This window comes from Carcharhinus amblyrhynchos, chromosome 2 (assembly GCF_965287045.1).
Source record: "Carcharhinus amblyrhynchos chromosome 2, sCarAmb.v2.hapA, whole genome shotgun sequence".
NCBI lineage: Eukaryota > Metazoa > Chordata > Chondrichthyes > Carcharhiniformes > Carcharhinidae > Carcharhinus > Carcharhinus amblyrhynchos.
The window spans coordinates 36,163,919-36,176,449 of record NC_137325.1 but is presented as its reverse complement, the minus strand read 5'-3'; the positions used below and the strand labels follow the sequence as shown (position 1 = coordinate 36,176,449).

The following is a 12,531-nucleotide window of genomic DNA, read 5'->3' as shown; positions in this document are numbered from 1 at the left end:
GCTGAAATGCCATGGCTAACTGGAATACAGAACTGCACAACAATTAGAATTTGCCATCAAAGATGTATAGAGGCAGGTACTCACCCGACAGATCGATAGCTTCTTCACCTTATTCACATCATTCTAGACCAAGACACCCAAGCATCTTCCAGAGCGCAATGAAATGTCTGATTTACCAGAGAAATGCTATAAATATTTATTACTTTCAGTTATAATGGAAACTTTCATTTCAATCATTTACCAACTATCTTCTTTGTTACAATTTTGTTTGGAGCTCTATTGCACAAACCATGTCTTCTGTGTTGCCAAATTAAGGCATTATTTTGTAAAATAACTTTTTAATCTAGCACTGACACATGGTTAGCACAGTATTTTGATCTGATTAATCCTCGTTTTGGATAAGTTCATTGAGCTGCCAGAGAGTCTTTCTGTTTGGTTTTCTATTATCTTATCTATTGGAAGGAAACTCTGAAAAAAATTCAACCCAAGTTCAGAAAGTAACATTACTATGTGACTATTTGCCTGATAATGAAAATGAAAAAGTAAACCCTGAAAATCACTTGTCTGTGTGGAGTCAGCACATTCTCCCTGTGTTTGCATGGGTTTCCTCCAAGTGTTCCAATTTCCTCCCAGTCTGAAAGATGTGTTAGTTAGGTGCGTCGGCCATGCTATATTCTCCCTCAGTGTACCCGAACAGGCGCTGGAGTGCAGTGACAAGGGAATTTTCACAGTAACTTCACTGCAATGTTAATTTAAGCCTACTTGTGACTAATAAGTAAGTAAAACAAAAGGCTCTACTTGAGGGAAACTCAAATAGGGCCTCCATAAAAACAATGATTTTGACCTTTGATATGTTTCAAATAGATCACCCATCATTCTTCTGAACTCCCGATAAAATAGGCCGAGTCTACTCAATTTCTCTTCATAAAATAATCACCTTATCCCAGGAATTAGTTTAGTAAACTTAGGTTGCAGTCCCTCCAAGGCAAGTATGTCCTTTCTTAGTTTCACCAAAGCTCTATAATTAATCTTATCCCTTTTTAATAAGGATTAACATGACATTAAGGCTTTCTTAATTGCTTGCGGTACCTACATATTAACTTCTGTGATATATTTACAATGCATCCAGATCCCTCAAAAGACCAACATTTCCCAATCTCTCCTCATATAAAAAAAATCCTACTTTTACTACCAATGTGAAAATGTCACACATCTCCAATTATATTCCATCTGCAATAACCTTGCCCAATCACTCTGACCTGTCTAGAACCTTTTGCAACCTCTTTACCATTTCCTCACAGCTAAAATTCCACCCATGTTTCTATCAGCTGCAAATTTGGATATATTACACTCGGTCCTCTGTCATCCAAATCACTGGTATAGATTGTTAATAACAGAGGCCTAGACAATGACCCTTATGGTATCCCAATAGTTACAGCTTCCCAACCCAGAAAAAGCAACCTGAGTAGTCCTGATGTTTTATGTCCATTAACCAAGCAATTCACATTAATGTCTTGCCCCAATCCCCAAAGCCCTAATTTTAGGTAAAAACCTCTTGTGTGATACGTTATGGGATGCTTTTTGAAAATCCAAACACACTGCATCCATTAATTCCACCCTATGAACCTGGTTAATTACATCTTCAAAGAACTTGAACAGATCTGTCAAATGGAATTTTACTTTCATAAATCCGTCTTGACTTTGCTCAGTCACATCATGACTTTCTAAGTACAGTGTCATCTCATCTTTACAATTAGATTTTTGCATTTCCCCTACAGCCTTTCTTTTCTCTTCCTCCTTTCTTGAATGGTGAGGTCACATTTGCTACTTTCCTATCCACAAGGACCATTCTAGAACTGGGAAATCCAGAAGATCCGAACCAATGTATCACTATCTCTGTTGCCAACTTCTTTTAGTTCAATGTTTGTTTCAATGTCAGTGCTACTAACCTCCCTGCCACAGAGTAAATTGCTCCCGTGTAAAGTGATAATCACACACTCAGTATTGCACTCTCTGCAATGTTAAGCAAGTCCACCTTTCAGCACTGCCTAATAATATCATGCATTTGCTTATGTACTAAACATACGCATGATCTGCCCTTGAACCAGGAACAGTTGAGAGTTGAATGCTCTATTTAACTGCAATGTTTATTTTTTTCTCTTCCCCATTTTGATTTTAGGTTTTGGAAGCATATGTTAGATTCATTGGAGAAGGTCTACTCCACTTGTATAAACAGTTGGTGTGTTTACCAATCATAAACCTGCTTTGCACCACTTGTGAATACCACAAGTGTGACCAGATTCAATTTTTTCCTTATGGAATCATACAGTGCAGAAGAGGCCCATCAAATCTGCACTGATACATAAGAAACACCACTAAAAAATTATGACAAACACCATAAAAAATTACCTCAGTGGGCACGTTGGCCAATTTGCAGGGTTCCTGCGAGCCAGGCTTGCGTCTCCCAGGGCCATATTTCCAGCAGCGTCTGCGCTGTGCCAGAAACTGGCTGGGAGGCAGAGTCAGCATTTAAACAGTAGTTTTTAAACGTACTACTTAAATGCTATTAGTGGGCCCAGGACTGAATTCTCCAGGCCTGCTAGCATCTCCCACTCCACCAGAATATTTCACTCCAGCAGGGATTACAGTAGCTCCCCGCTAACGGTAAGCTAGCAGCCTGACCCTGCTGGAGTGAAGGGGGGGGCAATCGGGGCCGTCCCAGGGGTAGGGTGATGTGAGAGTGATGCCCCCAGGCTTGGGCACCCTGACGTTGCCAGCCTTTGCCCCCTGGCTCTATCCAAGCGACAAAGTGCCCGTGCCCAGGGGAGCACCTTGGTGCAGCCCAGCAGGCATCAGAGTGCGGGGGGGATGCTGATTGGCACTGCAGGGGGAGGAGGGGTGTTCTGGAGATGAGGGCGGTCTGGAATGCAGGAGGGGAAGGGGTGGGTTGAGGTTGGCCCAGGAATGGTCTGGGGTTCTGGAGGTCAGGGTGGTCTGGAACATGGTGGAGGGGGGGTGGTTTGATCGAAGCTGGCCTGGGATTGGTCAAGGGGGCTGTGATCGGGCCATGGGGTTTGTGTGTGTGTGTGTGTGTGTGTGTGTGTGTGTGTGTGTGTGTGTGGGTGGGTGGGTGGGTGGGTGGTGCAACACTACGTAGGTTCCAGGCTGGCCAGCGATTGAGCTTGCCAGCAAACGGGAGGCTGAGAGCCGCAGAGACATGCTGGTTTCAGCCTCATGGACACGAAAAAGCCCCACCCACTGAAATTTAATAATATACATGCTGGTGGCCTCTCCATTGCACAGAGTATGGGAGATTCTGAAAAAAAGTCTGAATTATCTAGCTTTCCCACAAATTCAACATTTAGAATTTTTTTGGAAGAATTCTAGCCCATACGTACCTAATCCCATTTACCAACACATGGCCCATGGCCTTGAATGCTCATCCAAGTACTTTTTAAAGGATGTGAGGCAATCCACCTTAACCACCCTCCCAGACAGCACATTCCAGACCATCACCACCCTCTGGTTAAGAATGTTTTTGCTCACATCCCCCCAAAAACCTCCTGCGCCTCACCTTGAACTTGTGTCCCCTTGTGACTGACCCTTTAATTAAAGGCTCCCTATCCATCTTGTACATGCCCTCAATCTTGAGCACCTTGATGAGGTCACCCCTCAGTCTTCTATGCTCCAACCGAAGCCCATCAAACTGGTGAATTTCCTCTGCACCCTCTCCAATGCAATCACATCCTTCCTATAATGTGGTGACCAGAACTGCACACAGTAGCCCAGCTATGGCCTCACCAAAGTTCTATACAACTCTAACATTACCTCCCTGTTTTTGTAACACATCTCTTGATTGATAAAGGCAATTATCCTATGTGCCTTTTTCACCACCCTACTAACACACCCTTCTGTATTCAGAGACCTATGGACAAACATGCCAAGATCTCTTTGTTCCTCAGAACTTCCTTGTGTCATGCCTTTCTTTGAATACTACTTTGTCGCATTATTCCTTCCAAGATGCATCACCTCACACTTTTCAGGGTTAAATTCCATCTGGCATTTAACTGCTCATTTGACCATTCTATCTTGTAGCCCAAGACACTCAACTTCACTGTTAATCAGTCAGCCATTCTTTGTGCCATCCTTTACGATTTAAAAGAATACTATTGTAAAAATGAGACTCAAATTGGTGACAATAGGGAACAAGCTTTTGTTTTCTTCTCTAACAACACTCTCCACAACACCGGTAATCATGTAACATTGATCTAAGTGGATTTACATTCATTAAGATGGACCAATAACTTCTGTACAGCAACAAAGCTATGGTAAATTCTACTTAATGGTTTCTCCTGTAAATGTAAACAGTTGAATTCAAATTCAACTCAACTAATAGAGAGCTGGGTGGTGCGGTCCATTGGAACATTGCAGTAAGTAAATAGACTGGCCTTTTGCAACCAAGGGAAGTATAATTCAAAGCCTTTCTGAGTAGACTGTAAAGGTCACAAGTAAAATAACAGGTGCTGCTTTATTCTAAGTCCCGGGGCCAGAATTCATCATCAGATGGATTATTTAACCATCACTGGATATGAAGGTTGTCAAAACAACATTGCTCTTTTGTGTGCCCAGTCGCACAGCCACATGCTCATTCATAAAATTGTATCCCAAAACAATAAGTTACCCACCTTACTTAAAACTTCAGCCATTTCAAACGTGCCAACTGTATCCATATTGGCTGCTATCAATGGGATTCCAGTGTAAGTGTGTTTGGAGTTTCGGAACGTAAAGGTTCTTTTGAGATCCACCTAGAGAGGTGAAAATGAAACAGTCATAACAATAAACAGAAAATGCTGGAAATACTCAGGTCTGGCAGCTCTGTGGAGAGAGAAACAGAGTTAACATTTCAAGTCTGTATGGCTCTTCTTTAGAGCATTTGCTAGCAAATAAACCTGTTTGACTCTTGCTAAGAGCCCAGCAACCACAGTATTTTGCTTTTATACCATGAAGCAGTCAGCCCATTCCACTCAATTAAACTTGTATTTTTTCATTGTTCCTGAGGTCCTGTTCACAATAAATATTTACCCACTTATTAATGCTTTCATCCTTTTCCTGATGTGTACAATTTCCCCATTCCTCTCATCTCCTTCTTTCTCCCCAACCTAACTCCTTAAACCTGTGTTGGTTAAAGGAGCTGAACAGTCACATTTGCTGTCATTTGCAATGATTATCCAGTTTATCCGCCATCAAGGGTGATAAGAAAGAAATTGGGAGATGGTAATGGCATAGTGGCAAGGTCACCAGACAAGTAACCCAGGCGGCTTAGGTTCTAGGGCCATGGGTTCAAATCCCAGCATTATAGCTGGCAGAATTTATATTCAGTTAAAAAAATAGAATTAAAAGCCAGCCTCAGTAATGGTGACCATGAAACTGTCATTGACTGTCACAAAACTCATCTGGTGCACTAATCTTCTCTAGGGAAGGAAATCTGCCATCCTTACCTGGTCTGGTCCAAATGTAACTCCAGATCCACAGCAATGTGATTATTCTCAAGGAATGAGCAAGGAATGATGGCCTTGTGAGTTATACCCATATCCCGCGAACAAATAAAAATATTTAGCAATTGTAGAGTCTACAGTTTCTGCTGTGCTTCACCCCCATCGCAAACCCCCCCCAATCCCACTGGGGTGGTAATAACAAACAAATGTTTACTCTTGTGCCATTTGTAATACTGCCTCCCTCATCAACAGTTTACTAACATGCCGTCTGTCTGTTTCACAGAAAACCCATGCATTCTCAGGAAATTTCTTTAGATGGGTGGAATCATTTGCAGTAGGCATCAATGACAATTACTCTGTTCAGGGACGTTGCCTCCTCTTTAACAGCAAGGAATGTAGGAATGAATTTAAGCACCGTGGTTGCAGAGGAGAAGGATAATATCTGTTCCTGAAATAACATCAGGCAAAAAGCATTCATCCTTTTGTTGTTTTGGCTGTAACCCAAATTTAACTTTGCAGAATGATATGTAAAAGTCATTTCAGATGGAGGAAAACAATCAGAACATATATAGAATGTATCATTGCCAGTTCAAGACACGGCATTAGGAGTTAAAATGAACTCACCTGGTTGTAAAGCATTTTAATTAATTGAAAAGAAACAGATCTTTGCTAATTTGGCTGAATGAACTGGAAATCAAGGTCATTCTATCATCTTTAGGGCCTTTGCAATGCAGGAGGAGGGTATTTGGTGCTGTGGGTCTGCATTGACTCTCCGAAAAAGCATCCTACCTAATCCCATTCCCTTTCTTTATCTCCATAACCTTGCATATTCTCTTTTCAGATAGCAACCCAATTCCCTGTTGAAACCTTGTTCAAACCTGCTTCCACCACCCTATCAGAAAGTTAATTCCAGATTCCAACCACCCTCTGGGTGAAAAACATTTCCTCACATCACTTCTACTCCTTCTGTCCATTATTTTGATGCTGCCTGAAGAAGAGACAGTTTCTCCCTGTCCATACCCCTCAGGATCTTGAATACCTCTATCAAGTCTCCAAGTCTCCTGTCAGCCTTCTTTTCTCCAAGGAAAACAGTCCCAATCTCTCCATTCTATTCTCATAGCTATCCCTGGAATCATTCTTGTGAATTTTCTCTGTACTCTCTCCAATGCTTTCACATCCTTCCTCAAGTCTGGTGCTCAGAGCTGCGTCTATAAAAGAAACAAAAATGGATTGCTTTTGAAGGACTATGTTCATTCAAATTTAGCTATCATTCTTTTCCAAAGTGTGCCTACAATTAAATTAGCCAGAGGTGGTAGGGGTAGATAGTTGTGGAAATCAGTGCCACAAGGATCTGAATGTAGTGCCACAACAAATTTAGTGAACTCACACAAGTGGTCAAGGCCAGTGACAGCATGTTGGAATGCCATATCTTACTAAAAGCACCAATAGTCTCAGACACTTAAATCTGCCACACAAAGTAGTGGTGCAGACAAATGTATAGAGGATACTGGATGTCCTGATGATTGAATTACTTTTGTGTCATTCAAAGAAGCTCACGTAAATTCAAGACCTGAATGTGAGGAAGTGAGGATTGTTACAGTGGAGAGTGTATGGATGTGAAATTGGGAAGGCGAATTTGTCCACAGATGACCTTTGAACTCCAAAATGGCACCCAACGCACACGAGGCCACAAACCCAGCAATGACCACCACCATCTCCTCCATGCCTGTACATATCGAGGTATGCCTGCCCCCACTGACTGCATCACACAGAGAGGGAAGTATGTCAGTGAATGCTGTGCAATCTGCTTGGGTTATATGGCTCAAATGACAATGTATATAAGCTGTAGGATGTGGGTTTGAGATTTATAGCAATGTCAAGTGAGTGAAGGTCTGGTGAAGCATATGAATGTCACATAGGAGTTCTAATTGACAGGGACTATTGTTAAGTGACGTGGCGAACTTACTAGTGTCTGAGACTATTGGTGCTTTTAGTAGGATATGGCATTTCAACATGTTGTCACTGACCTTGACCATTTGCATGAGTTCACTAGTCTTGCTGTGGCACTACATTCAGGTCATCGTGGCACTAATTTCCATAACTATCTACCCCTACCATCTTCTGAGCATGTGTCTATACAGCTTTCTGACTCCCTCTGGCCACAGGGCACCTTGTCATCTTTCTCTTCCAAGAAGGTCTCCTGTGCAACCCTGGAGCCCACGCTCCCCTACTTTGTGCCAATCTTCAATATTTTCTTGGTCAAAGTCACTTCCTGTATGACTATCAGTAACTACTCTAACCACAATGTACCTCCCTTTCAAGAGGTGAAGTACATTTATGCTGTACAAACTATCTTCAAATGGTGCAAGCCACTCATAATATTAATCCCCTGATGTTGCATCCAGCCAATCAACAGCACAGCTGGCACTGATATCACCAAAATGAGCAGGCAGCACAACATTGATGTGCTGCAGGCATTGCAATCAATAGGAAAGGGGTTAATCTCACCCAACAATATTCTCTTTGACAAACTAATTTACTAAATTAAACAAACTGAGGGAAAGTAAGGAGGGCAGTCTTTCAAAAGGGAATACCCAAAACAAAAATGAAGCAGAAATGAAATTTAAAACATTAAACCAAAATGTAATTAAAAGGGATCGATAAGGCACTCCAGTCCCTGCAGTGCCCAATATCTGATATTGTACATGCTTCCAAGTGTACTCAGTAGTAGTGGATCTTGAGCTGATTCAGAAAAGAGAGAGTCTGACTGACAAACTAGCAGAAATACCACAATATAAAACCTCCAATTTGAAAGCTTCTTTTCCTCCAGTTTTCACTCCTCTCCTCCTCATCACACTAAGGTTCTACAGGTTGCCTTCTATGCAAACCTGGATACTGAATACTGTCCTCACTTGTACCCATACACTTGCCGGTGATGGTGTTCAGGAATAGGATGTTCGATGGATGTTGATACTAAACTGAGACTAGAGGAAAGTGAGGCAGCTGGGGACTAGTGAATCATTTTGACACTAAGTTCATGAGTATAATTGAAAGGACAAAGAGATAAAAGCTAAAGAGAGTACAGGTCCAGCATAGAGCATTAAAGCAACAATAATAATACTTCGCATTCTCTTTAACAATTGTTCACTGAATTTGAAAAGAAATTTTAAAAGTTTCTGAAGTGTGAAGGCCGTGCTTAAATTTCCAAATATAGTAAATCAGGCAGAACAGTGAACTACAAATGGAGTTCAGAAATTGAAAATTCGTTACAGAATTTGTAACATATCAGTTTCTGATGATGATAGCAATCGAGATTCGTTCCAATCACAAGACAGTTCCCTATCATGACTGATGAAGTCATGATTTAAATTGCCAGCTCTTCCATCAATTTACCAAATCTTCCAGCACAAACAGCATGCCAGTATCATTCACAGAGAGCACTGATATTTATCATACATGGTGACCTGATACTATGTGCAGTATCAAGTCACAGAGGTAGGATCATGCTGCAGATGTACATAGGGTGCATGTTAACATGATCAGCATTCTGATCACGAATAGATCCTTTGCAGCATGGTACATTTAAGTACGAAGGCAGAGGTTCTATGAAAGAAAACAATGCCAACTTTTATGAAGAATCATCTTGTATCTAGAGGTATTAAGGGCTGAAAATTCTAGCTGTATAATTTTCATTGACTGGTGTATCGCTTTCCCGTTCATTGGTACAACTGTCCCAGTAAACTGATTCCAATAATAAAACACTACATATAAAAATGCATTTGCTCTTGGTACTATTTTGTCCCGGAGTCAAATTCTGGAACTCGCCACCTCATAGCATTGTAGGTCACCTTCAACACAGAGTATAGTGATTCAAGGAGATGGCTAATGATCTGTTTTGCAAGGGCAACTAGGGAGGGACACTGAATGCAATATGCACATCCTGAAAATTATTGCAAAAATAGATTTTTGTTCAGTTTTTGAGTGAGTAAATAATACCATCAGTGAATCAATAATCAACTGTAATTTCTACTAGTCACAGATCCGGATGTTCTGCTTCCCACTGACTTAAGAGGATTTATAGTCTAGATAGTTGACTGGTAGATCATGACGAATGAAATAACATTAATCCTTAACTGATACAAAACTGGATTCAATCATAAATTTCTGTTAAAATTTAATTGTATTTTTATCTGAATTTCTGTCACAGTATGGATTCAATATATTCTCCAGTTACTCCATAAGATTTGGGGTTTTTGACAAAAATTAGGTATTTTCTCCAGTACTGCAAGTCATTTTATTGCATCATCATTTGCTAAAATAACTGCAATATTACCTCATCAAGTTAGTGGTTTGCAGGTTATATTTCTCAAAGTTTTTTTTACGATCTATGTTGTTTTATTAAGGCCCTTTGTTCTAGTGATTGATACAACTGCGCACAAAATAATCAATAATGGAATACTGACTTGATCACCTAAAAGATGGGAATACAAGTAGAACTTACGCTGCCACTGCACAAAGCCCTAGTTAGACCACACCTGGGATACAGTCAGTAATTCTGACACACATTAGGAAGGATATATTGATCCTGGAGAGAATGCAGCTAGATTTATAGAATTGAGTTGAATGACTAATTCTAATTAGTCATCAGAATTTACAACTGATATATGAACTTCAAGGATTAAATTGCAAGGGGGGGATTACATAACTCTGAACTGTTTCCCATTAATTTAGAAGGTTAAGGAGCTATCTGATCAAAGTTTTCAAGATATTAAGGGGAAACATATAGGGTAGGTAGAAAGTCTAAGAATATGGAGCACAGACTAAAATTTAGATCTAGGTATTTCAGAGTGAAATTAGGAAACATGTAAAGGTGGCAGAAGTTTGGAATGTCTTCTGCAAAAGGCAACACATGCTAGATCAAATTTTAAAATTTAGAATGGAGATTGGTAGACCAAAGGTATTAAGGTTTTGGAAGACAATGTACAATATATTGGTTAAAACATGAAATCAGATTCTGCAACAGAACCAGTTATGGGAACAGTTGAACTTGTCATCAGTTATCAGAACTTCTAACTGATATATGATCATTATTTGACTGACGAGATTGATTATGTGACCTGTATACTTACAATTCGAAAAACTGTTATGTAAACAGGCTCGAAGGGCTAGATGGCCTACTCCTGCTCCTATTTCTTATGTTCTAAACAGTGCTACCGTGCCGCCCATAACTTCCCCTACAACAGGTGTTATCACTGCAGGTCTACACATTCCTATTCCGTTCTTCCTCTGACCTTTCTTAAATAATGGAGTTAGATTTGCAATTTTCAGTCTAAAAAGACAATTCCTGAGTCAACAGAGCTTTGGAGGCTTCTGTCTAAAGCACCTGCAATTTTGTTACTGACTTCCTTTAAGGCCTTGGGCTAGAAACGAACAGGTCCTGGGGATTTGGCAGTTTCTTTTTAGTGCCATTACTTGCTGTAACACTGTTTTCTTGCTTAAATCAATTACCGGAGTTTATAAGACCATCATGTAAGTTGTTACGTAAATGCATAGGCGTACTTATGTAACCAGTTAGAGAAAGTAGTCGAACTGTTGCATGACCAATTGAAGGCTCAGTTATAGAAATAGTTAGATGATCAGTTAAAGGCTGGTTATAAGGAACCAGTTATATTGCCAATTACGGCATTAAATGTCTTACGTGTCCAATTACATGCCCTGTGTTGAGTTTGAACACATCAGAGATTTGTGCTCATGTATTTATTGCCACAGCAGCGGCAGACTGTAGAGAAGCGAATTTTCCCCATTCTGTCGCTTCCTCCAAGGAAGTGTTTCTATTTAAATCATTTTCACTACGATAAAGGTATTGGGATCCTTTAGGTGAACAAACTGGAGGAGAGAAGCTCCCGGGACGGTGCAGGATTCCAGCAGAGGGTAAAAATGCCGCATTTTGCTGGCAATGTTGGGTTCGCCCTCCGCACGTTCCCATGGGAACAGCCGCATTTGGTCACTGATCGATAGTGAGTGCGGACTGCAGTCAGTTCCCAAAAACTACTCTCTGAGGCCGGGCTATCTCCCCAACACTGATACACAGCGTGTTAAATAAAGGTTCACCTCAAACACACGCAGCAAACTCTGTCACAGGCGCGGTATTTAGTTTCCAGTCAGACATGAAGGGTTATTTTGTTACAATTCGTCCACTTGACCTTCTGCTAAAGTCCTCTAGTTTCCTCCCCAAGCTAAAAGTTTCCTCAGCCCGGGGGGGGGGGGGAGAAATAAACTCGCCGCGTTAAACTTTTCCCCCCCCTCTTGAGTGTTTCAAACATTTTGGATTTAGATTCGAGATAATAGTGTCGAAGTGGACGAATGTCCTTTTTCTGGGAATGTTTGTCAGGAATTCCACTGCGCATGTTTCTAATCTCTAATCACCTCGGATCTGCTCTTCAAGCTGCTCCTTTTGGGTCGGACCAGAACATCCTTGAAGTCGAGTTTGAGATCGGCGTCCACCCGAGGCATCCTGAGCGCCGCTACCGCCCCCTCCGCTCAGCTCCAGCCAAAAGCCCGCTGCCTGCCTCCGCGCTGCACTTATAGCCCGCCCCTCCCGCTCCACTCACTCCATCGGGGAAGATCACTCTCCGAGCTGCTGCATAGCTCAAATCCTTTGGCCCGCTCTCCCTCCACACACACAAGAGAAAAAAATAACTGCAGAGGAAACCCTCTCCGTGCATCCTGGGACATTGCAGTACCACAGAGCAGCATTGCCATTTAAAGCAACACTCCCACTGCTCATGCCTCTGCCTTATTGCAATAAGTCACTAATGGATGGCGCACAAATCTGCATTTCAGACTGAAATGGGAAAGACTGTGGCTCCCACATGGAGCTGGCCTGCACAGAGGGATCAATGAGAAGTCCAAGTGACCAGGGAATCCACATTCTTGCTGGCTTTTTCTTCTCACAGTTGCAGATTCCCCCCCCCCCCCCCCCCCACCCCAGACATCCTCCCCACCTTCTGCTGAATATCAGAGCCATGGACCAAGA

At 41.6% G+C, this 12,531-nt stretch overlaps 1 protein-coding gene across 1 annotated transcript in view; it reads right to left on the bottom strand.

The window, feature by feature from the left end:
- Window positions 1-12,178, bottom strand: part of LOC145353631 (GMP reductase 1) — a 66,153-nt gene extending 53,975 nt beyond the window's left edge. The window contains exons 1-2 of the mRNA XM_080204403.1: window positions 11,922-12,178; window positions 4,686-4,805 (exon numbers count right to left, since the gene is read on the bottom strand). Coding sequence (XP_080060529.1) covers window positions 4,686-4,805; window positions 11,922-12,008 — 207 coding nt within the window. The 5' untranslated portion in view covers window positions 12,009-12,178. The remainder of the gene's footprint in view (window positions 1-4,685; window positions 4,806-11,921) is intronic.
- Between the last annotated feature and the right edge of the window lie 353 nt (window positions 12,179-12,531).